General features: G+C 41.1%; 1 protein-coding gene across 1 annotated transcript in view; it reads left to right on the plus strand.

Annotated features, from left to right (window-relative positions):
* The window catches only part of SH3D19 (SH3 domain containing 19), a 66,851-nt gene that overhangs the window by 29,425 nt on the left and 13,795 nt on the right, over positions 1–23,631 (plus strand). The window contains exons 9-15 of the mRNA XM_021708220.1: positions 7,504–7,565; positions 8,606–8,870; positions 11,972–12,040; positions 12,206–12,346; positions 17,616–17,688; positions 18,972–19,102; positions 21,571–21,629. Coding sequence (XP_021563895.1) covers positions 7,504–7,565; positions 8,606–8,870; positions 11,972–12,040; positions 12,206–12,346; positions 17,616–17,688; positions 18,972–19,102; positions 21,571–21,629 — 800 coding nt within the window. The remainder of the gene's footprint in view (positions 1–7,503; positions 7,566–8,605; positions 8,871–11,971; positions 12,041–12,205; positions 12,347–17,615; positions 17,689–18,971; positions 19,103–21,570; positions 21,630–23,631) is intronic.

A 23,631-nucleotide genomic window follows, 5' to 3' on the forward strand; every position in this document is an offset into this window, starting at 1 on the left:
GCGCTACCATGCCCGGCTGATTTTTTGATTTATTGTAGAGATGAGGTCTCGCCTGCCCAGGCGGATCTCAAACCCGCAGGCTCAGGCAATCCACTCACCTCAGCCTCCCAAAGGCGCGGGATTACAGGCTGAGCCACTGAGCCCGGCTGAGACTCCAACTCAAAAAAAAAGAAAAAAGAATTTATCCTATACCAGTGTAATGGCATTGTCTTTTAAATGAAACTAATAATGAAGAGTCTATTAAAAATTTCAAAATCTTTAATATTTGTAGAAATACATTTAGTGAAATTGTCAGTTTTAATTTAAAATGCCCAGTTGGTGGCCAGGCACAGCGACTCATACTACCTGTAATCTCAACACTTTGGGAGGCAGGAGGATTGTTTGCACCCAGGAGTTTGAGACCAACCTTGGCAATAGAGCCAGACGTCATCTCTACAAAAAAAACCTTAAAAATTAGACGGGTGTGGTAGTATACACCTAAAGTCCTAGCTACTCAGGAGGCTGAGGTGGAAGGATCACCTGAGTCCAGAAGGTCGAGGCTGCGGTAAGCCGTGATCATGCCACTGTACTCCAGCCTGGGTGGCAGAGTGAGACCCTAACTCAAAAAAAAAAAAAAAAAAAAATAGTGACATAATTTGAAGATAATTACTATAAGAATTTTTTAATCTTAAATTTAAAATTTTTTATTTAAAATAGTGCTGGGCAACCCTTTTGGGTCCCCTCCAACTGTGGGTACTTTTCTGTCCTCTCAATAAATCCTGCTTTAAAAAAAAAAGTACAAAAAATTCTTTGATCGCCATATTAACAAGTAAAGCACTATATATATATATATATATATATATATATATAGAGAGAGAGAGAGAGAGAGAGAGAGAGAGAGAGAGAGAGAGAGACAGAGAGAGACAGAGAGACATTTTTTAAAAATTTCAACCTTAATACCATCCCTCATACTTTTTTTTCCTGTTCTCCAGCCTTTATGATTTATTGGGGAAACAGACACAACAAGGAATCAGAGGAATAGTTTAAGAAAAAGACAAAGGCTTTCAGAGGGCTTTATGAGAAGCCCCAACAGGAGAAAGCTCCTGATTATTTTTGTTTGTTTATTTAGGCTCATGGCACGATCATGACTCACAACAGTCAAAATGCTGAACCACCGTGCCCAGTTTTTTCATTTCTTTAGATTTACAAATAATAATTGTACATATTCATAGAGTACTTAGTTATATTTTGATATATTTAATGTATAGTGATCAGATGAGGATAACTGGCATATCTGTCACCTCAGATATTTATCATTTCTTTGCATTGGGAGTATTTAATATTCTCCTTCTGGCTATTTGATTAAATAATTTTTCAAGCTTTTTAAACTAAGTCTGAACTAAACAGAGCTTCTAGTTCTTTGGAACTACATAATATACTGTCATTAACTATAGTTCATAGTTAATCCTACAATGATACAGAGAACACTAGAACTTATTCTCCTAGTAATTTCATGTCCATCAACAAATCTCTCCCCATCCCTCCCTTTCTTCTACCTTTCCCATCCTCTAGTATCTTCTGGTCTACTTTTTATTTCTACGAGAACAACTTTTTTTAGTTTCCAATTAGGAGTAAGAACATGTAGGGTTTAACTTTCTGTTCCTAGCTTATTTCACGTAACATAATGTCTTCCAGTTTCATCTATGTTGCCACATATGACAGGATTTTATTCTTTTTTTATGACTGAATAGTATTTCATGATGTATATATACTGATTTTCTTTATCGTTCCCCTGTTGATGGACACCTAGGTTGATTCCATATCTTGGCTATTGTGAATAGTGCTGCAGTAAGCATGGGAGTGCAGATGTCTCTTCCATATACTGATTTTCTTTCCTTTGGATAAATTCCCAGTTTGTGGGGTTGCTGAGTCAAATGGCGGTTCCATTTATAGTTTTTGGAGGACCCTTCATACTGTTCTCCATAGTGTCTGTACTAGTTTACATTCCCACCAACAGTATATAAGATTCTCCTTTCGCCACATCCTCGCCAGCATTTGTTATTTTTTGTCTCTTTGGGAATAGTCATCCTAACTGGGGTTAGATGATACCTCATTGCAGTTTTGGTTTGCATTTCTCTGATGATTAATGATACTGAGCATTTTTTCATGTATTTTTTGGCCATTTGTATGACTTCTTTTGAGAAATGTCTGTTCAGATCATTTGCTCATTTTTTAATTGGATTGTTTGTTTGCTGTTGAGATGTTTGAGTTCCTTGTATATTTGGGATATTAATCCCATCAAATGAGCAGTTTGCAAATATTTTTTCCCGTTCTGTAGACTGTCTTTTTATTCTGTCAGTTGTTTCCTTTGTTGTGCAGAGGGTTTTTAGTTTGATATAATCCTGTTTGTCCCTTGCTTTTGTTGCCTGTGCTTTTGAGGTCTTATTTGTAAAATCTCTTCCCAGACCACTGTCCTGAAGCATTTGTTTTGTGTTTTCTTCTAGTAGTTTTATTGTTTCGCGTCTCATGTTTAAGTCTTTGTTCTATTTTGAGTTGATTTTTTTTTTTTTTAGAAAGTAGGATTTATTGAGAGGACAGAAAAGCTCCCACAGTGGGAGGGGACCCTAAGGGGTTGCCTTGAGTTGATTTTTAATAGGGTGAGAGGTGGGGGTCTAGTTTCACTCTTCTGTATATGAATGTCTAGTTTTGCCAGCACCATTTGTTGAAGAGACTGTCCTTTCCCCAGTGAGTGGTCTTGGCACCTTTGTAAAAAAATCAGTTGGCTGTTGATATGTGTATTAATTCTGTATCAACAACTTTACTGAATTCATGTATCAGTTCTAAGAGTTTTTTGGTCATCTTTAGGTTTTTCTAAATATAAGATCACCCTCATACATTTTTTAAAAATTTCTATATAGTAGATGATCTTTAAGGTTTGTGTTAGGAGAAACCCATTCTAAATGTCTCTAAACCAAATTTTCAGTTCAAATTTCATAATAATTTTACATTGTGAATTAACTGTGCTTATTATTCAAGCAAACTCACCTTATCATCTGGTGAGGATAAATTTCTTTGAAGGGGACACTACATTAAATTAACCAGTATCAAGTTAGTGATATTTTCCTGAAGAAGGAATTAAAATTTAGGGATCACTTGCATTTTCAAAGTGCTTGGCAGAAAATTGTTATTAAAACTAGGCCAAGAAAGCCCAAAAGAGGATAACAGGGCTCTGACATACTATTGTTAAACAGGAAAATCCCAAATTTCCACAGAGAAAAAGTTGCTTGAGAAGGTTACTGGCTTCTACTCTGACAAAGTGATAAAAGGGAGGGAGAGGGTGATGAGTAAGTAACATATCATCATTAAGTGATGGAATGGGCTTTATAAGCTATAATGCTGTATTGAAATTTTAGGTATTATTATGTGTAGTGCTCATCACTCCACAAGCAACTCCCACAGTTTAGAAAAACAGGAAAAGGAAGTTAGAATAAACCAAACCATCTGGAAATGTTCATAATTGTGTTCGTACTTCACATGAACAACATGAGGAAAAGTCCTGTCCTGCACTGTTTACAAAGGGAGTCGGAGCATTCTGTACCATGCTGTAATAAGTGCATGCCATAATAGACCCACCAAGTCTGAAGGAAGAAGAGGTGAGGGAACTTACCTCAAGTTCTATTATTTGTCTGAAGTTACATGTACAGATTTCTAGGGCCTAAGAGTCAAATCTCTGCCTAAAGATTTCCTTTTGTTTGAGAATTACAATTACTGAGTGAATTTTAGACCAAAGGACATGAAGACTTAAAAGTATGAATGAGGGTCTCTAGAAAGAATATTGTACCCGTGTAGTGACCCATGAGGACAGGCATGGTCTTTACCAACTCTCTCTCTTCACCGAGTCACAGGACAAAACCCTGTAGCACTTCTCCTGCCATCAGTGCTGGGGGTCTTGCTCTATCTCAGGATAAGATGGCAGCATCCAACTATATATCTGACAAAGGCCTAACATCTAGGATCTACAAGGAACTGAAAAGAAAAAAAAAACAGCCCATTACAAAGTGGGCAAAAAATATGAATAGGCACGTCTGAAAAGAAGACATACGAGCAGCCAACAGATACAAGAAAAAATGCTCAGCCTCACTAGTCATCAAAGAAATGCAAACTAAAACCACACGTAACTCTAGTCAGGATGGCCATCATCAATAACTCAGAGAACAACAGATGCTGGAGAGGATGCAGGGAAAAAGGGAACATTTCTACACTGTTGGTGGGAGTGTAAACTAGTACAACCTCTGTGGAAAACAGTTTGACAATTCCTAAAAGGTCTAAAAATCAACCTTCCGTGGGATCCTGCAATCCCCCTACTAGGAGTATACCCAGAGGAACTCAAATCACTCTATGAAAAAGATACCTGCACATGCATGTTTATTAGAGCATTGTCCACAATAGCAAAAACATGGAACCAACCATGCTGCCCATCGAAAAGAGGACTGGATAAAAAAAAATGTGGTCCATTTACATGATGGAATATTACGCAGCCATAAAGAAGAACAAAATTATGAACTTCACATTAACTTGTATGAACTTAGAGTCTATAATACTGAGTGATCTATCACAGAAACAAAGAACTGAGTATCTCATGTTCTCACTCATAAGTGGACCTTGAATAATTATTGTAAAAAGTATTGTCAGTAGTGGGAAATTACCAGGGGGGCCAGGGAGGTGAGATTGGCAGTAGTGGGATTCTGCTGGCCGGAGGGGAGGCACACCTTATCAACATAATGAACATTTGTATACTTAACCCTGAATTGTACCCCACATCTTTAAAATTAAAAAAAAATTTTTTTAATTGTACAATATAGGCAGGTGCAGTGGCTTACACCTATAATCCCAGCACTTTGGGAGGCCAAGGTGAGAGAATTGCCTGAGTCCAGGGGTTCAAGACCAACCTGGGCAACTTGGCGAGACCACATCTCTACAAAAAAAAAGATGGTGGCATCTTCCAAACCTCACTTTCTTTACCTAAACATTGAGGAACTTTGGGGTGGGGAACATCAGGAGCCACTGGAGCCATTCTGTCAACAAAAGCAGATACCTCTGTATGTTCTGCTGCCCACCATCAGAAAACAAGCCTTCCACAGTGTTCCCCAAGGAGGCTTCTGATCAGCCCAGGAGTCAGGAGACGCTGCATGGTATGTATGTGAAGTCAAGCTAGAGCTGGCTGATGAGAACGGGCACTTTTGATAGTGGAAGGAGACAAAGGCTGATTCTGAATTCAGGACACAAGTCGTGGTTCCAAATCTTGAAGAAAGAAAAAAAAGAAGCATCCATGGAGGCTGCTCGGTAACTAATGGTCAAGAGTGTGGTCCTGGGAGAAATATCTGGTTTTTTTAAAATGAATCAAAAAACTAGGGAATTGTTTTGAAATTGGAATCTAATTCCAATGCAGATGAACACAAAGGTAGACTCTGCAGAGACGATCCAAGCAGGAAAACCAATTTCACTGGGAATTAAAATGCTTACCCAAACACATTAAAAGCCAAAGTTCAGGGATGGCAGAACTAGAAAAAAACTACCAAAAAGCAGATGAGGAGAGGCTTCAGGTTGTGCGTCGAATACTAAAAGGAGGAACTCCCTGATCAATAGCTCTCCAAAGACTACCGGCAGAGGCTGGGTACAGACTTGAGCCCACACTAAGGCAGGAACCATCGCCTCTTCTCAGTATTTGAAGTATGTCAGATACAGCAGTGCCTTTCAGGATGTGCCTGACATCCCTGAGGAATTTGAATACACTACTATTTTTTTTCCGATTTAAGATTTGCTCACTGTAGACAGTTGAGAAGTTATAAAAAATCTTTAAGGTTTCCCATAAAAATATCACCATCCAGGGAAAATTATATGTAACATTTGGCCCCAAATTAGGATCATATACTATGTACTTAGTACAGTATGTCTTCTATACCTTTCCATGTCAAATTTATGCTTCTATATTTTTTCTAATTTCTCTTAATTATTAAGATTTGTCACAATTATAATTTTGAGAAAATACAATAAAAGTTTCTCCCTGCTAAAGTTTGTGTGTTTTAATTTTAAAGGTGACCAAAGAAATAAATGTGTTTTTCAAACATCCTAGTAATATTTGTCAGGAAGAAATACAGACAGCAGTGTATTTACAAGGCATGGATTATTCTCTGGAATATTGCTGGGTTTATGAGCCTGTGACTTGCCTCACTTCATTAACTGAACTCATTAGTGAAACCAAGTTTTAAGGGCAAGCTTAATTTGTTTTTTTAAATGGGATTTTAAAACATTGAAACATGTTCAAATGATCATGGTTATTGGCCATTAATCATTTGGTATTTAAGGAGGAGTTGTAAATATTCAGTATGAAGTAAAAATCAAAAAGGTGAGTTTTAGCTCATCTTTAAGATAAAAAGGAAGAAAGCAGTCTGAAGCAGCCCAAAGATTCACAAGCTGTAAAACCTCCTTTACGAAAAAAGGCAACGTAATTGTAAAGGGCTAGCATTTTTTTCCCTTATGAAATTTTGAAGAAATATGACTTCCTGGGTGTCAGAATTGGGGATTTAGAAAGTGGAAAAGGCAAAAAGAAGAGACATATCAGAATCAGAAGAATTTAGTGAGGACTTTTCCCAAAAAAACAGACGTTAAGATCATTTAACTTCCCAGTAACAGAAGATCTGAAAATATTCTCATGTATTATATTTATTCCTCCATCCTTGGGCTAGAACATGTTCAGAAAACCTATTTAAACAGAACAGCTTGACTCCCTTCCCCTACAGAAATCTTCCTATTAATTGCCACACTTTCAATTTCTCTCAACTACTGTTAGGATCACACATCCCAACTGCACCTGTCTCTTTTTTTTCTTCCCCTACATTATTCCCCTTTACTCTTTCCTTCTTTCCCACAATTCCTTTCAACCCACCCACTCCCTCTGCTGTAACGATCCAGACATTCTTCTTTCTTGGCCTTCACTGTTCCTCATCACATGCCTTTCAGACCAGCCCTTAAGCTTCCTTAATGTTCCTGCCCTCTTCTAGTGCAAAACCCACTGCAAAACAGTGAAACCATCCAGTGATGAGGTAAAATCTACCCGTGCAGGGTAAAACAAACTAATAACCCCCTCTTTTACTAGGTGTTGGAAGATAGGAACAGTACATTTCTTACATGTGATCACAGGATGAATAAAGACCATCTATTTTAGAATTCCCTCTGGTGCCTGCTTACATGGTCTCTTCCCATCTCATGAATCCACACAGTACAAATAGTCAGACCGTGGCCCCTTGTTTTCTTTCTCCCAGTGTTTTCCCTTGTCTTAGGACATGGGTAATTTAGGGAGGAGCGAGATGATATTGTTGAAGTCTGAAAGCTTTTTTAAGATACTTTTTATAGCTTGACTACCTTTCTACTTACAGATCCAGCCAAAAAGTTGTCCAGAATTCCTCTTGATAAGCTCTTGTTTCCGATCAGCCTTAACTAAAAAGCCTTCTCTGATACTTGCAGGGGTCCAGCCACACTGGTCACGCTGGAGGTTTTGTGCGAGGACCCCCAAGGTTGCCACCAAGGTAAGTAAGTGTGGGAAAAGTTAGAAAAAAACGAAGGGCTCAAAGACCTAGCTCTCTTTTCTACAACCAAGACTGGTATTTTTGTCCTTAGAGAAATATAATACTCTCAATAATTCACCCAGGCTGCCAACCCTAGGTTACCATCTGCTCTGACTGCAGGCTGTGGGACTCTCTGCTCCTTTTTTTCCTTTTGACCCAGCCCAAAAACTCATAGAGCACAAATTGGATCACTATTACTTTCCCTCAGACAAAGGAACAACACTCTTTTATGAACCTAAAACAACTCCACCTCTGGAATACACACATGCACACAAACACCCTCCCAGTTCAGAGAGGCAGGACTGGTTTGGGGCATTTCCAAAGCGGACAGGGTTTGTGAACTCAAGGTGACCTGTCTCCTTTGCTCAGAGCTGTCTGAACAAAGGGCCATAACGCTATCCGAAGACATTACTATATTGGAAATTATTTCTGTCACAGGGATTAAGGAAAGGCTTTCAAAGTAATGGTTGTCCTATCCCATTTTCAGAACTAGCTTTCTTTATATTAATCTAAATTAGGGTTTTAATAGTAACTCCTATAATATGAATATTAGGGGATTTTGATGTTTCTTTTCTAATCATGTATGAGACCCCAGCACATATACCTGATGTCTTATTATAAGCGTTTCCTCTCTGCCTTTGGTGGAAAGTGCTTTCATTTCCTGACATAGTCATGATGTGTTTAAGAGCAAATGGGGCCTTGGGGGGGCTCATAATAGCAAGTGCTTGTTTGTTTTGAACTAATGAATCTCTAGCGCCAGATAAAAGGAGGCTGGAACATCATGACATTTCCTCTAATAATATGATGTTTAATGCAGCAACTGTTGGCTCAAAAATAGCATACCCTGCATGTTTCCATAAATTGTATTCCGCGGGCGGAAAGCTGTGTGTGTGAGTGTGTGTTTGTGCGCGCGCACGCGCATGCATATATATGTAAGAAAGGACAGAACAGAATCTGACACTGATATAAACCCTGACTTGTGGCTCTGCACTGACTTTCAGACCTGCCAATGGAAAGACCACAGCAATCCGGCCACCTCCTCCCAAGGCCCCTCCTGAGAGGCCACCTCCCCCCAAGCTTTCTGCAACCAGAGCATCAAGTAAAAAACTGCCTTTTGATCGATCCTCTTCTGAGATGGCTCTTCAGAAAAAACAAAGTAACTTGGCATCCGGACTCCCGAAAGCCAAGAGTCAAGTCTTTAAAACTCAAGACCCGGTGCTACCCCCTCGTCCCAAACCAGGACACCCTCTCTACAGTAAATACATGGTAAATTTAGCTTTTAACGATGTTTGTGGCCAAAAAAAGTATACATTTTAAGAAAAGAAAAAAATTACTAAAATTGTAATTTTCAATACACACAGATAGCAAAAGATGAGAGCAAGTCACGTTTGAAGCGCTCAGAGTGGTTCCCATCAGTGTCCAGACACTTCCAATTATGGCAAACTAAAAGTAATGCATAGATGATATCTCTTAAATGTGTATACATTTTTTTTGGCACCCCTGGTATATAAGATCCATTATTCCTTGGAAAAAAGATGATGAAACAAAGGAAGAAGTGTCCCTTGGCTCTCAGAGTGCTATAAGAAAGCCATACTAGGCCGCACTCAGTGGCTCAGGCTGTAATCCCAGCACTTTGGGAGGCTGAGGCAAGTGGATTGCCTGTGCCCACAGGTTTGAGACCAACACCAGGCAACTTGGTGAGACCTCATCTCTACAATAAATCAAAAATGAGCCGTACACAGTAGCGCACACCTGTACTTTGGACTACTTGGAAGGCTGAGGCGAAGGATTGCTGGAGCCCAGCAAGTTGACGCTGGGGTGGTTGTGAGCGTGCCACTGCACTCTAACCTGGGCAACGGAGTGAGACACCAACTCAAAAAAGAAAGAGAGAAAGAAAGAAAGTCATAATAAAACCTAGGTCTCTTTTTCTTCTTTTTTTGAGTCAGGGTCTCACTCTATCACTCAGGCTGGAGTGTGGTAGCACAATCATGGCTCACTGCAACCTCGACCTCCTGGGTTCAAGCAATTCTTCCTCTTCAGCCTCCCAAGTAGCTGGGACTACAGGCACATGGCACCACACCTGACTTATAGTTTATATCTTGATATCGTTTATATCTTTTAGCTACTTTGCACACTGAGTAAAATTTTATTAAGATGGATGGTTTTTTCCCTCAGTTACCCCTTTTTGTGAGCCTGATTATCATGATCCACTTAACAGTTACCAGTTAAAAGTTTTTATCAATAATTGAGATAATTAATAAATGAAATAGAAATCCTCCTTAGAGAAGGGTATAAACAGTAAAGGAGATGGTATATTCATATTCATTTAAACTGATGAAATATTAATTGCTAAAGCCCAAGAGTGTTCTTTGGAATAGATTACTTAATAAATAAATAAAAACAGTAGCTGATGTGTATTGGGTGCTAATTGCGAGGCAGACACTGTTCGAAGCATTTGATATATATTAAATAACTCATTTGTTCCTAATGCCAACCTTGTGAGGGAGCTATTGTACAAATGAGGAAAATAAGACAGAGATTAAATAACATGCTGGGGTCACAAAGCCAGTTAATGGTTTGAGTGGGACTTGAAAACAGATTATCTGGCTCTGAACCCGTGCCCCTAACCATTAGACCATACTATGAAAATAGTATTTCTAGTTGTAGCCTCTGCTTGCTTTGGCCATTTTATGCTAGGATGCTAAGAGTCCTTACTCAGGAGAACCAGATTTCACTTATGGTTCTTTTTTTGTTTTGTTTTGTTTTGAGTTGGGAGTCTCACTCCGTCGCCCAGGCTGGAGTGCAATAGCATGTTCACAGCCACCCCAATGACAACCCACTGGACTCCGGTGATCCTTCTGCCTCAGTCTTGCAAGTAGCCAGAACTACAGGCGCGTGCTACCATGTCCGGCTTTTTTTTTTTTTTTTTTTTTTTTTTTTAATAGAGACAAGGTCTTGCCAAGTTGCCTGGGCTGGTCTCGATCCCGCGGACTCAGGCAATCCACTTGCCTCGGCCTCCCAAAGTACTGGGATGAGTACTGTGGGAGCCACTGAGGCTGGCCCACTGAGCCACTGAGGCTGGCCCACTTACGGTTCTTAGCATAGTTGTATAATGTCAATAAAGCATTTTTAAAACTCAGCATATTCCAAATGATGGTATATTTAGAGCAGTATTCTTGTTACAAAATAATTCCTTAAATACTCATTTTGTCGGTGGCTACCCTACCACTGAATTGCTAGGCAGGAATCTGGGTACATTGGAGCCTCAGGACTCTGACAGAGATGCTGGGAAGTGGCACCAAACCTAGCCTTATGGGGCCCCATCCTTGCACTCAACATCTTTGTTCCCAAGTGATCCAAGGACCCAGGCAGCCTCCTACCCCATTCTGGAAGTGAGCTTGTGTGATTTCATTGCCCGAACATGCCTTATGTATTGTACAGACCCTCTGATCTGCACTCACCAGCCAAAATATATCAAGCCAGGGCCAAGGTGGGATGCAGTTGTAAAAACCATTCTAAGCTCAGACAGGGCTAAGGACCAGGAAGTGACTGGGTTCCTCAAGGGACTTAAGTAGACCTTGGTATCAGAGAAACCTTAGGAGGGGAAGAGATTCCAGGTAAGTAGAGGCAGTCAAACAGACAGTACACAAAGGGTATCCACCACCTTTCAGCCTTCAGAAGGCCTCCATTGTGACAACCCTGAATCATAGATGTGCCTTGGCTGGGCATGGTTTCTCACACCTGTAATCCCAGCAGTTTGGGAGACCAAGGCAGGAGGATTGCTTGAGTCCAGTTCAAGACCAGCCTGGGCAACATAGTGAGAACCTGACTCTACAAAAGATTAAAAAATTTAGCCAGGCTTGGTGGTACATGCCTGTAGTTCCAGCTACTTGGGAGGCTAAGGCAGAAGGATCACCTAAGTCCAGGAGGTCGAGGCTGCGGTGAGCCGTGATCATGCCACTACACTCCAGCCTGGGCAACACAATGAGACTCCAACTCAAAACAAACAAACAGAAAGAAGTGCCTTGACAGACTGTGAGGTCAGATGCTAAGTATTATCCTTCAGACCCCATGAGTCTGGGTGGACCTTGCCCTATAGAATGGAGCTTCCTGGTTATGGTTGTTAGAGAGAACTTTGGGCCACATCCAGCCCTTGTGGACCTGTGGACTCAGCTCCAACTCCCAAGAGCTTTTAGTCTCCATGAGAAATGGCGGCCCCGTTAGATCAACACGCCGAAGAAGCCAGATGGAGTTTCACTTCTGTAGAAGTTGCACGAAGGCACACACATGCCAAATACCTAAATGATTCGCAACTCTGGAGGAGGCTATTTGATTGTGAATAATCCTTTTATTGGTTTACATTCAAGCTGTCTGTGCCTCATGGAATTGCCAGTGAAGATGTTGTCTCCCAGAACCCCGGAGAACTCGCTTGTAAGGTAAAGCAGAGCTCCTTCTTTACTGCCTGATGGAGAAAGCAACTGGCCTCTGTTACTGCTATTATACATGATTAAGTGCTTTGGGCTCCAAAGATTAAAATGTGAAAAAAAGTCATCATGTTTTATTAAGCAATACTTGCTTCAGAGTGGTGTTGTGCCTTACAGCATGGAGACGTCCTCGTGATGCTGAGGCAAGCAGAAGATAATTACTTGGAATGCCAAAAGGGAGGAGAGACTGGCAGAGTTCACCTCTCTCAGATGAAGATCGTCACTCCACTTGATGACCGTCCTAGAAGCAGACCAGACGTGAGTTACTCATACTGCACAGAGTCAGATCACACACAGTGCATTTCATAGAACTTTCATCACGTCTCATCTTCAAGTTCTTATTAGCACGTCTATTTTAACCAGAGTAAAAATGACAGTAGCATTTATTCCAATTTTAGAATAAATGACTTCTAAGAGACTTGCCACCACCGTACTAATCATTTCACACACAGTGACGACCGTGTGTTTTGCCTTCTTCCTAATGCGCAGACTTACAGCTAGCAGAATACTCCAGTCATTAATTTTCCACTGTGAGAGCTGTTTGTTTTTTAAATAATGTAAACATATTTACCAAAGTGCCAGAGAATCATTTCTGAGCAGAATGAAAGTCTGACATTAAAATGCAGTTCCCTTTAAGATTTAAGCTTGGCCAGGTGTGGTGGCTCAAACCTGTAATCCCAGCACTTTGGGAGGCTGAGGCGAGAGGATTGCCTGAGCCCAGGGGTTCGCGACCAGCCTGGCAAGCGTAGCGAGACCTCGTCTCTACAATAAATCAAAAAATTAGTCGGGCATGGTAGCGCACACCTGTAGTTCCTGCTACTTGGAAGGCTTAGGCAGAAGGATCACCTGAGCCCAGGAGGTTGAGGCTGCAGTGAGCCATGATTGTGCCACTGCACTCCAGCCTGGGTAACAGAGTGAGACTACGCCAAAAAAAAAAGCTTAAAGCTTAATGTAAACTTCATTTCTCTGATTATAAGCTGATAAAAAATTGTAATCTGACAACCTCAAGTTACAATTGAGACCTAACAAATTTATGGGACCTGTGATTACTGAAAGTTATTTGCTTTGCAAATAAACTTCTGTTGAACGATTTGGAGAGAAATTTTTTTTTTTAACTTAGGGTCTTACTCTGTCCATCAGGCTGGAGTGCAGTGGCACAATCATGGCTCACTGCAGCCTCAACCTCCTGGGCTCAGGTGACCCTTCTGCCTCAGCCTCCCGAGTAGCTGGGACTGCAGGCATACCATCACACCTGGGTTTTTTTTTTTTTTGGATAGAGACAGGGTCTCACTATGTTGCCTAGGCTGGTCTCAGACGCCTGGACTCAAGCGATTCTCCCATCTCAGCCTCCCAAAGTGCTGGGATTGCTGGGGTGATTAGCCACTGTGCCTGGTCTGAGGTATACTTATAAAACAGCTTAAGTTATCCAGTTAAAATTTCACTATCTGTTAGCTATTGCAGTAAATATGAAAAATAATACCCACCAATTATTCAACCCAAGTGTTTGGTTTGCCATGCGTCCTAGTTTTCATAATCTAGTCCAACTTTTTCTTCTTAGAAGGCAGTTTATCTTTTGAAGTTTACTAAGAAACTAAAAATTGGTATCTTGGAGAGCAGAGAACATATGCGTTAAGCTAGTTGTAGCTGGCATATGAAAATTGTTACTTTATTTCACACGGGGGAAGTTCTATTACTCATTTTCTCTGTTTTCCTACAGCATTATCCATCTGTCATAGCTGTCTTTCCTCTTTCAGAACACACCAAGGGCAACAGTGGGAGTTAAACTGCCAGAAAGCTTTGCTTTGTGAAAAATAAAAGCTAAAAAAAATTGGAAGTTATTCTTTTGTAACAGTCCAAAATCATCACCTTCTCTTCTTGTCCCATGGCCTCACAGAGATTGGCCTTCATTGGCCAACTGTGGGTGATAATGAAATTAACCCTCCTTTAGGGTTCTGGGCTCATGGCTGTCAGTATAGTTTAGAAAATAAAACTTACCTGTGTGAAAGCCTTGTTTGAAGGTACATATCTCTAAGAATGTGTCATACTTTCCCCTGACTTGGTAAACAGAAAATATCGAGCATTACCAGTTGTGATGGAGTCCCACAGACCATGGGAGGTTGTTGCCCAGGGCGTGATTGAGAGCCCAGACCTGGGTCTCAGGGAGCTGGAGTTCAGTTCCCTTCTACCTCCTGGGGCAGTTCTTTAACCTCTAACCTTCATGTTCTGATGTGTGAAATAAGTACAACTCCTCACAGAACTGTCTTGAGAGTTGACATATTGTATGATTCCATTTGTAGAAAAGTCCAGAATCAGTAAATCCACAGACACAGAAAGTAGATTAGCAGTTGCCAGGCAATGGGGTAGGGAATGGGGAGTGACGTCGGATGGGTAAGAGGTTTCTCTTTGGGGTGATACAAATGTTCTAAACTTAGATTGTAGTGACAGCTGTACAATTCTATGCATATACTAAAACCATGTATGCTTATACAAGTGCATTTTTATTGTATGTAAATTGTATCTCAAAGAGGTTTAATAGGCCGGGCATGGTGGCTCACGGCTGTAATCTCACACTTTGAGAGTCAGAGGTGAGAGGATTGCCTGAGCTCAAGGGTTCAAGACCAGCTTGGGCAAATTGGTGAGACCTCGTCTCTACAATAAATTAAAAAAATTAGCTGGGAGTGGTGGCGTGCATCTGTGATTCCAGCTACTTGGAAGGCTGAGGCAGAAGGATCACCTGAGCCCAGCAGGTCGAGGCGGTGGTGGCCATGAGCATGCCATTGCACTCCAACCTGGACAGCAGAGTGAGACTCCTACTCAAAAAAAAGATGTTTAACAAATTAAGTGAGCTAATACATATAAAGTGTTTAACACAGTGAGTAGCACACAATGAATGAACGGTAAATATTACCTATTCCTTGTATTATAAAGCCATTTGTATTAGTATTTACGGTCATCTTAGAGACCTTCGAACGGTCTTAGGTGGACCCTTCTGGTAGCCATCGCGGTGGTGTGGTGGGAATTGCACTGATGGCTTGTGGGTCCCCTGTCTCACCTGTCCTCTTGCCCTTCACCTTGCAGGCCAGGTCAATGAGCAGATTTCTGTACATGGAAGACAGAGAAGGAAAACCGTGTCAGTGGGAGGTGCAAGTCATTACCCCTCCCTTCCAGACATGGTTGTGTTTAGATCTTTGGTCCATTTTGAGACGCTTGTTTGGTGTAGGGTTGGTCTCTGAAATCATTTTTTTCCAAACAGACATCTAGCCTAACACCTTGTATTGACCAGTCATTCCTTCTTTCCCTCAGATGTAAATCAGAAAAAAATCATAATCATATACACACATAATAGATTATGTAAATAATAATTTTTTTCTTTTTCTTTTTTTTTTTTTGAGTTGGAGTCTCAGTCTATCATCCTGGCTGGAGTGCAGTGGCACAATCATGGCTCACCACAACTCCAACTTCTGGGCTCAGGTGATCCTTCTGCCTCAACCTCTCCAGTAACTGAGACTACAGGTGTACGCCACCATACCCGACTAATTTTTTAATTTTTTTGTAGAGACGAAGTCTCAGTATGCTGCCCATGCTGGTCTCAGACTCCTGGGCTCAAGGAATCCTTTCACCTCAGTCTCTCAAAGTGCTGGGACACAGGCGTGAGCCACCATACCTAGACTAATAATTATTTTTATTTTTAGTTCTTCCAAATTTTTTGTTTTATTTTTTATTTTATTTTAACTTTTAATTTTTTTACTTTAAAGATGTGAGGTACAATTCAGGGTTAGGTATACAAATATTCATTATGCAGGTACCCTTGTTGATAAGATGTGCCCCCTTCCCCAAGCAGATTCTCACTGCTGCCAATCCCGTCTCTCTGCCCCCCTCGCCCCCCTACAGTTTCCCGCTACTGCCAATCCTTTTATTATAGTATAATAATTTTTAAAAGTCACTCCACCCCTAAAATATCTCATAATTTCCTTTCCACAATTCTGGAAATTTCCATTTTGCTCATTTATTTTAGGGAGAAGCATTGAACAGTCCATGAGAAAATGTGAATGTTGCCTTGGTAAGCTCATACAGTGTGCTGCATGAGCTGTGAACTGTCTTAACTTATATTTCAGTTTACCTAACTTGAGAGAATACAGTTTGTTTCTGCGGGTACATTTTGGTTGGAAGAGCAGGTGGAATTCAGAAAAGATCCAAGCAAAGGTACTGCAGGGTTGAACAGAGAAAGTTAACCATCACTCACAGTGCAGTCTGGTCAACTCAGAGCCTCAGGGTCAGGAAAGAGCAGAAGCCTAGCTGAGTCTAGATGTCCCGAAGGGACTGAAGGACATGAAGTAACAAGAGGGCACAGAAATCCACCTTTGTTTATTTCCCAGCTTTGCCAATGTAGAGGAGTTTTAAGATGTAACTCCAAGTAACCCCCTTCAGTCCGATTTGATGATGATGATGAGGATGATGATGGGTAAGCCTGTCTCTTCATAGAAAGAAATTAATAGTAACAACTGCTTGTCAGTGAGAAAAGGTCACTCTTCCACATCACCCTCTCCTCCAGCTAACACATGCAATTGGCTAGAGGGGTCGAGAATATTAGATTCATTTTGCTAATTTATGTAGAATTACTGTTGAATAAGCCATTCAGATAAAATACAAAACACAGACTAGACATGGGTGGTAGCGTTGCTTTCAGATTAGAGGATGCATTTAGCTAAATGGTAATAGATGCAATGGATTTCACTCTTTGTGAATTAGACTTTTGTGGAACGTTATTAGCTCCTTTCATTACAAGAGGCAAGAGCATCAATTGCAGAACTTTCTTCTTTCCCTACCCCCTTGAAGCTCTGCTGTGAAGGTCCTGATCACAGTGTAAGGAAAAAGCTTCCCTTGAAAGGGAAAGGGAGGCTAAAAATCACTATTTCGGGGTAGGATAGGTACTATTTAAAAGACACAAAGTTAAGCAGTTTCCTTTTGTGTTACTTCTCTCAGTTTAATAATACAAAAATAGGCTGGGGTTGGTGGCTCAGCCTGTAATCCCAGCACCTTGGGAGGCTGAGGCAAATGAATTGCCTGAGCCTGAGGGTTCAAGACCAGCCCAGGCAACTTGCCAAGACCTTGTCTCTACAATAAGTTTTAAAAATTAGCTGGGCATGGTAGCACGTGCCTGTAGTTCCGGCTACTTGGAAGGCTGAAGTGGAAAGATCGCTGGAACCCAGCAGTCGGTGCCAGGGTGGCCGTGAGCATGCCACTGCACTCCAGCCTGGGCGACAGAGTGAGACTCTAACTCAAAAAAATAAATAAATACAAAACCAAAACCTGCTGGGGATATTTTAATTGGGAGTTACTTCCCTCCTCCTTTGGCAAGGACACATTCTTTTTCAACTTGGCAGTGATTCCATTGTTTGACTCAATTGTATAATTTGCATCTTGTACTCATAATAGGACTCTAAAGAGAAAAAAATGATCTTAGAGTGAATAATAAATCCACCCTCAATCCTGCACGCTTCGTTACTGCCCTGCTTTCTCCCCTAAGGGTCCAGGCCACACTTGGAAGCCTGTTGATGGTAGTACTCCGCATGCTGTCGTTCTTCATGATTTTCCAGCGGGTAAGGACATAAATAACAAAGTGGTAAAATGATGGACTATTATGCAGCCATAAAGAAGTACAAAATCATGGCCTTCGCAGCATCATGGATGCAGCTGGAAACCCTTATACTAAGTGAACTATCACGGAAACAAAGAACTGAACACCACATGTTCTCACTCATAAGAGGGCCCTGATTTCTGGTCACATGAGCACAAGGGTGAGATCAGTAGACACTGCTAGGGGAAGGAGGGAGGGGGAGAGGACGGAGGGGCAGCATGTGGCAACACACCTGGTCCACTGTCGGGGGAGAGGTGGCCAGCTAGAAACCCAAACTTCACCTGCATGCAACTTACTTATGTAGGAAATCCTCACTTGTACCCCACAACCCTAAAGTAAATAAATAAAGTGATAGAGCCATAAGATCAAGGGCACGGCATCCCCCCTGGGGTAACCTCTCAAGGACATCCTTCTTTATGGTCTTTGCCTATAAAGTCCTGAATTGGAGAGGTCATCTTCCCAGCACAGCACCTTTAGGAAGGGTCGATACACACAGCCATTCTGGAACGCTTAGTTACATATCCTTCCCTTTGAAATTCCCTGAGTGGGAGAGCAATAGCAAAGCACCTACCAGTTGCAGACTTTTTAACACTTTCAAAATAGTGAGTACTTTCAAAAAACACTTTCAAAACAGTTGTAATGAAGCTAATTCTAACTTGGTAAGTGAAGTACTTTAGTTTGAAGAGTTGTCTCAGCTGCTGCATACCTATGAAAACAAAATACAAATATTTTTGTAATCAATTTTTATATACCCTTCATATCTAAGACTACAAATAAACTCCTGATTTATTTATAATCTTTTTTTAAATCCATTTGGTAGACTGATTTTTATTTTAGTGTGGGTAAATTTACTTGCTAAAAGAGCTGTAGTACTCCCTTAGTTAATATTTGCAATTGGAATAATTTTTAAGCATGATTGAGAGCCATAAGAATACTATACCATGTCTATACAACCCTCTCATTGTTTAGACTGTATTCAGCAAGGGGTTAATATTGGCACAATAGGAATCACTGGCCGGAACACTGCATGATAGGAATGTCCAATATGGTCTTTTAAAAGGGTGTTCATAACAATATCCAAAAAAGCAATAATATTTTTTAAAAGCCCATGTGATTAGTATAATCTGTTCTCAGAATCAGTAGAACATAACTGCCTCAGTAGACAGAACAAAATGCTACTTTGTGCTCCAATCAAATCTGCAACTGGGATAATTCATCATCCATAACCATAATTGTACATTGCAGAGCAAGCTGATGATCTGAAGCTCACTTCTGGAGAAATTGTTTATCTTCTGGAAAAGATAGATGCAGATTGGTACAGAGGAAATTGTGGAAACCAGATTGGCATATTTCCTGCCAATTACGTCAAAGTCATTGTAAGTGGGCAGTGATTTATAAATGGTCACATGTGGGTTCGATGCGACTTGTAAATTGGAAAAAATAACCAGAAACCTAGATTCTTGGGTGCTAGTTCTTTCTCATCTACTGATTCATTTGGCACTTGGAAAATTCAAAAATAAGATTTGTTCAACTGGGTAATGGTTCATTATTATTAGATTATAGGGCATTAGAACTTAATGCCTAAATGCTGTCTAAAATCCTAAGTGAAAGACTATCACAAGCCAACTGGGGAATTGGCTGTTCTTGGAGTGTTGTTAAACACTTAAGGATATATGTTAATTCTTTGAGACATTTAGTAAACAAAGATTGAAAGATGCTGTAGAGATTATCCTGTAGAGATGTTCTCTGAGGTCATGGCACTGCTTGGAGTGCCTTTTGTTTTGGCTTTCTTTCATCTTTTCCATTCCCATTTATCTCCATCTTTTTAAAAAATCAACTTAGGAATATTAAAATATTTTTATTGGAGACAGTGGGTCACTAATGGTTTCTCATATAATAATTTCTAATCTGATCGGAAACATTGTATTAAAGCATCAGAATTTAGCCAGACACAGTGGTTCATGCCTGTGATCCCAGAAATTTGGGAGGTCAAGGTGGGAGGATCACTTGAAGCCAGGAATTCAAGACCAGCCCAGGCAATATAGCGAGACCTTTACTCTTCAAAAAAATCAAAAACTTAGCTAGATGTGGTGGCATGTACCTGTAGTCCCAGCCACTTGGAAGGCTATAATGCAGGAGGATCACTTGAGCCCAGAAGGTCAAGGCTGTGGTGAGCCATGATTGTACTGCTGCACTCCAGCCTGGGTGACAGTGAGACCCTGACTCCAAAAAAAAAAAAATCAGAAACTTACACGCTCTCACGGCCTGACTTGTGAAAGCACCCGTGTGTGGGAGCTTTACACGCTAAGCCCAGCTGGCTGTGAAACACAGAGATGAGCTCAGACCACCCCTCAGACATTTATATCAATAGGAAGAGGATGAGATGACTCAGTCCCTCATGTAACTTATTGATCCTGTGAAACATCAATAAAGCTAGCTTAAAGAGCTCGGCATTCACAGCTTATTTGGAGGGGAAAAAGCAAATAATTTTCCATTATACTAGACATTTAGAAAACGAGTCTAAACAGAAAATCTATCTTTTTCAAATAGGAATGAGTTTGAGTCTCGTGGATTGTAAAATGTAGGTCTTAAAAATTGTCCAGTGTATATGTGTTCTGATTCTTTGGAGAAATTCAACCACATTCTCTAAATTAATATTAAGAATAATGTTAGTTTTAGCACTCGTCCTCATTTTTCTTCCACCCAATGTAGCAGCACTTTAAAAAGCACAATTACACTCTGAAATCCATCACACCAAGTCTGTACATTATTGGTATAAGTGTTATTTCTAAGCCCACAGGTTTAAAAATTGTCTTAAAGCTTCCAACCTTTAGAACTCAACAAGAAGGACACTGATTTATTTAATATAAACCTCAAATCCTTAAGTAGTGTCTGTCTACATGCATTATGGTCAACTATTTTATTACATCCCAGCTTTATCAAGCTCCGCAAACTAGGTATTCTGCAATGTGCTTGCCACTTAGTAGATGCTCACTAAATACGAATTCCTCTCTTCCTTCTTCATTCACACCGAAGGGGAAAGTGTTCCAGAGTTACCAATATGGAGAGAATCTACAATTTTGATGGAAATGTTTTATTCTGGGGTCAGGGAAGCATTGCAGAATCCTCCGACACCTGGAGTGGGTGTAGGGGACTGATGCCTGGCAGCATGCCTGCCTGTTGCCTGGTTTCTATCTGAAGTCCTTCTCAGCTGCAGCTTTTAACTTGGAGAACTTGGGATAGAGAAAACACAGGAGTAGAATGACACTCATGTGCTTATTCCAGTTGAAGATAGGGAAAGGACTGATTGGCCACTTGAGGAAGGCTACATCAATAGTTTACATTTTTTCTTTTTTTTTTCTTTTTTTTTGAGTTGGACTCACTCCATCGCCCAGGCTGGAGTGCAGTGGCACGCTCTTGGCCACCCCAGCATCAACCTGCTGGGCTCCGGCGATCCTTCCACCTCAGCCTTCCAAGTAGCTGGAACTACAGGTGCACGCTACCATGCCTGGCTAATTTTTTTATTTATTATAGAGATACAGTCTTGCCAAGTTGTCCAAGCCATTCTCTAACCCGTGGGCTCAGGCAATCCTCTCATCTTAGCCTCCCAAAGTGCTGGGATTACAGGCTTAAGCCACTGTGCTCGGCCAAGTTATGCATTTTTTCAAAATACAAATTCAGTGTCTCTTACCATTTAGCACCTGTGTTTCCACGTAATCAGTGTAACACCTCGCCAAGCTGGTTGGTTTCAGCCATGCATTTCCTAATTTATCTTTAACCTTAAATTTATCTTTAAAATGTATCTGAAAAAATACAGTTGTTATCCTGATTTTGTCTTTACTAGGTTGATATTCCAGAAGGAGGAAATGGGAAGAGAGACTCGGTTTCATCTTACTGTGTTAAGTAAGTCTTACGTGTGTCCTTTTGTATCAAATGCCAAGGAAGCAACCATTTGTATCATGGAGAATGACCAACCTTCAACACTTCACATGTGTGATGATGATTCAGATGCTCGGTGTGTCTTTTGAATTATGAGGAAAACTCTACTCATTGAAAAAGTGATAATGGATTAAAATTCTGATGAAAACGCAGCATGCTGATAGAAGCTGCCCCAAGCGACTCTCCACATCAGAGTAGGACACAGCAACAAGGCAGAGAGAGAAGTATCTATCCTGATCCTGCCTCAGCCTGGCCTCTGCTGGAGCAGAGATGGTTTCATCATCCCCGGCATCTTTGTTTGGTCGCCTGGTGTTTATCTACCAAGTTTTTAGAAGGTTCAAATACATTTGTCATGGGAAATATAGGGAAAAATGAATCCTACAAAGGTTGCTAGACATTTTATATTGTTTTCTTTTTTCTTTTTTTTGAGTTGAGTCTCACTCTGTCACCCAGGCTGGAGTGCAGTGGCATGCTCACGGCCACCCCAGCATCAACCTGCTGGGGTCAGGCGATCCTTCCGCCTCAGCCTTCCAAGTAGCTGGAACCACAGGTATGCGCTACCACTCCTGGTTTATTTTTTGATTTATTGTCGAGACGAGGTTTCACCACATTGCCCAGGCTGATCTCAAACCCCCAAGCTCAGGCAGTCCTCTCGCCTCAACCTCCCAAAGTACTGGGATTACAGGCTTGAGCCACTGCGCCCAGCCTATTTTGTTCTTAAGAAGGACTAAGAAGCCAGGCACAGTGGCTCACGAACTTTGGGAGGCCAAGGCAGGAGGATTGCTTGAGCCCAGGAGTTCAAAACCAGCCTCAGCAACATAGTGAGACCTCATTTCTATAAAAAGTCAAAAAATTAGCCAGGCCTGGTGGTACACACCTCTAGACCCAGCTGCTCGAGAGGCTGAAGTGGAAGGATTGCCTGAGCCCAGGAAGTCAAGGCTGTGATGAGCCGTGATCGTGCCACTGCACTCCAGCCTGGGTGACAGTGAGACTCCAACTCAAAGAATTAAAAATAAAAAAGAACTAGAAGAGAGTGAGGGAAGAATTAAGTCGAAGGAGTCTTCCTTAATCTCTGAGGACCTTTCCCCAAAAGTGTGTACCCTTTTATGAGTCTCTGTAACTCCTTTGTGATTTAAAACACTGCCACAGTGCAACTTTATATTCTAGTTAAATGAGCAAATTACTAGAATTCATTCCCTGCTGAAGCCAGTAAACCTGTCTATGGATAGGTCAGACATAAGAAGTTGCTCCCAGAGGATTTTAGAAAATAAATGCAAAGGTTATCACAAATAAGAAAACTTCTAATGCTACAATAATCGAATTCTATCTCAGGTTCCACTTCCCTCCTATGTTTAAGCAGCGTACACCATAAGCAGGCAGAATTTGAAGTGGCCTTTTACAGTCATTGATCCACTGACCTGACTCAAATCGGAATTTGCTTGAAACTCGACTCAACCTTTTCTGTTTAGGCAGTTATTTCTCCTTAGCCTATTGCTGTCGAAAATTCCTTTCGAAAAACTCAAATCAAAGGTTTGGGGTTAAATTCTACCTTCCAGAGACACCATTTTATTTTATCTTATTTTTCAGTCAAATTTGCAGATCATGGAAAGATTGTTCCAAGTCCCAGAAATGAAGCCTTTTTAACGGAGAAACAAAATCATTTTTAGAAGTAACAGATGGCCGGGCTCGGTGGCTCAGCCTGTAATCCCAACGCTTTGGGAGGCCAAGGCGAGTGGATTGCCTGAGCCCATGGGTTTGAGACCCGCCTGGGCAACTTGGCGAGACCTCGTCTCTACAATAAATCAAAAACTAGCCGGGCGTGGTAGCGCACACCTGTGGTTCTAAGTACTTGGAAGACTAAGCAGAAGGATCACCTGAACCCAGCAGAACAATGCTGCGGTGGCCAGGAGTGTGCCACTGCACTCCAGCCTGGACGACAGAGTGAGACTCCAACTCAAAAAAGAAA

The sequence above is a fragment of the Carlito syrichta genome, unplaced genomic scaffold, assembly GCF_000164805.1.
Source record: "Carlito syrichta isolate Samal-C Ts95f unplaced genomic scaffold, Tarsius_syrichta-2.0.1 Scaffold135588, whole genome shotgun sequence".
NCBI classification, from domain to species: Eukaryota; Metazoa; Chordata; class Mammalia; order Primates; family Tarsiidae; genus Carlito; species Carlito syrichta.